The sequence below is a fragment of the Antrostomus carolinensis genome, unplaced genomic scaffold, assembly GCF_000700745.2.
Source record: "Antrostomus carolinensis isolate BGI_N321 unplaced genomic scaffold, ASM70074v2 scaffold1480, whole genome shotgun sequence".
Classification (NCBI taxonomy): Eukaryota; Metazoa; Chordata; class Aves; order Caprimulgiformes; family Caprimulgidae; genus Antrostomus; species Antrostomus carolinensis.
Window position 1 is genome coordinate 15905 of NW_010288885.1, and position 1045 is coordinate 16949.

At 56.3% G+C, this 1045-nt stretch overlaps 1 protein-coding gene across 1 annotated transcript in view; it reads left to right on the plus strand.

Annotated features, from left to right (window-relative positions):
* Positions 1–1045, plus strand: part of FHAD1 (forkhead associated phosphopeptide binding domain 1) — a gene marked incomplete at both ends in the record, with an annotated part of 21420 nt that overhangs the window by 15290 nt on the left and 5085 nt on the right. The window contains one exon of the mRNA XM_029084908.1: positions 317–452. Within this exon, the coding sequence (XP_028940741.1) occupies positions 317–452 (136 nt within the window). The remainder of the gene's footprint in view (positions 1–316; positions 453–1045) is intronic.

Consider the following 1045-nt stretch of genomic DNA (forward strand, 5'->3'; position numbering starts at 1 on the left):
TCACTGTCCCTGGCCCAGCTCTCAGAGCCACTCACTGTCCCTGGCCCAGCTCTCAGAGCCCTCACCGTCCCTTGTCCCAGCTCTCTGGGGTGTTTGCAGGGCTGTTGTCCTCACCAGAGCATGGCCAGCTCAGTGGTGTGTGAGAGTTGTCTCTGTCGCTGCTCTGTGACCCCACAAATCCACGGAGAGGGCACAGGGAGTGATGCTCCGGGGGCACACGTCAAGGGTCCAGCGTCTTTAAGCGAGGCGGGGTTTAAGCCAGGGTTAAGCCGAGCTGATGTTGAGGTAGATGGTGCAGCTGGTCTGCTTCTTCCAGGAGCCGGCGCTGGACTTGGCCGATCTCGGCGCAAAATGCCGAGGCCTCCGGCACGAGGAAACGATCCAGCGGCAAAAAGAAGGTTTGGCCGAGCTGCGGGAGAGAGTGAAGATGCTGGAGAAGAAGCTGCCCTCAGGTAAGCCTGGCTGGGGCTACAAAGGGAAGATGAGTCTGTTTGCCTTTGGCAGACCCCGGAGTTTGTGCCAGTGGAGCACGTAACGCTGGGGAAGGCACAAGGGGTCGTGCCGGGGGCTCAGACTCTTCCCTTGCGAAGGGCTCGGGCTTTTCCTTTAGAAAGTCAACTCTTGAGTTGTGGTGGTTATAACCCGGCTGGCAGCCAAACACGGCGCAGCCGCTCGCTCACCCCCCCCCGGCTGGGGGAATGGAAGGGTACAAGTGGGAAAACTCATGGGTTGAGATAAGAACACATTGGCAAATGGCTTGAATAAATAATGATGATAATAATGATAGTAGCAGTAGTTTTGGGATTTACAAATGAGTGATGCACAGTGCAGTTGCTCACTACCCACTGATTGATACCCAGCCCGGTCCCCGGCCGGTGATCTCGGAGCAGAGACAATCCCAAAAGCTCAATCCCAGAGGAGTGAGAAAGAGAGAGGCCTCTGGGCAGCCCTCATGTATGTGCTGAATGTGACATTACAGGATATGGAATATCCCATTGGCGTTGCTAAATGCCAAAGTGCTCCACTAGTGTTATGCCCCCCCCCC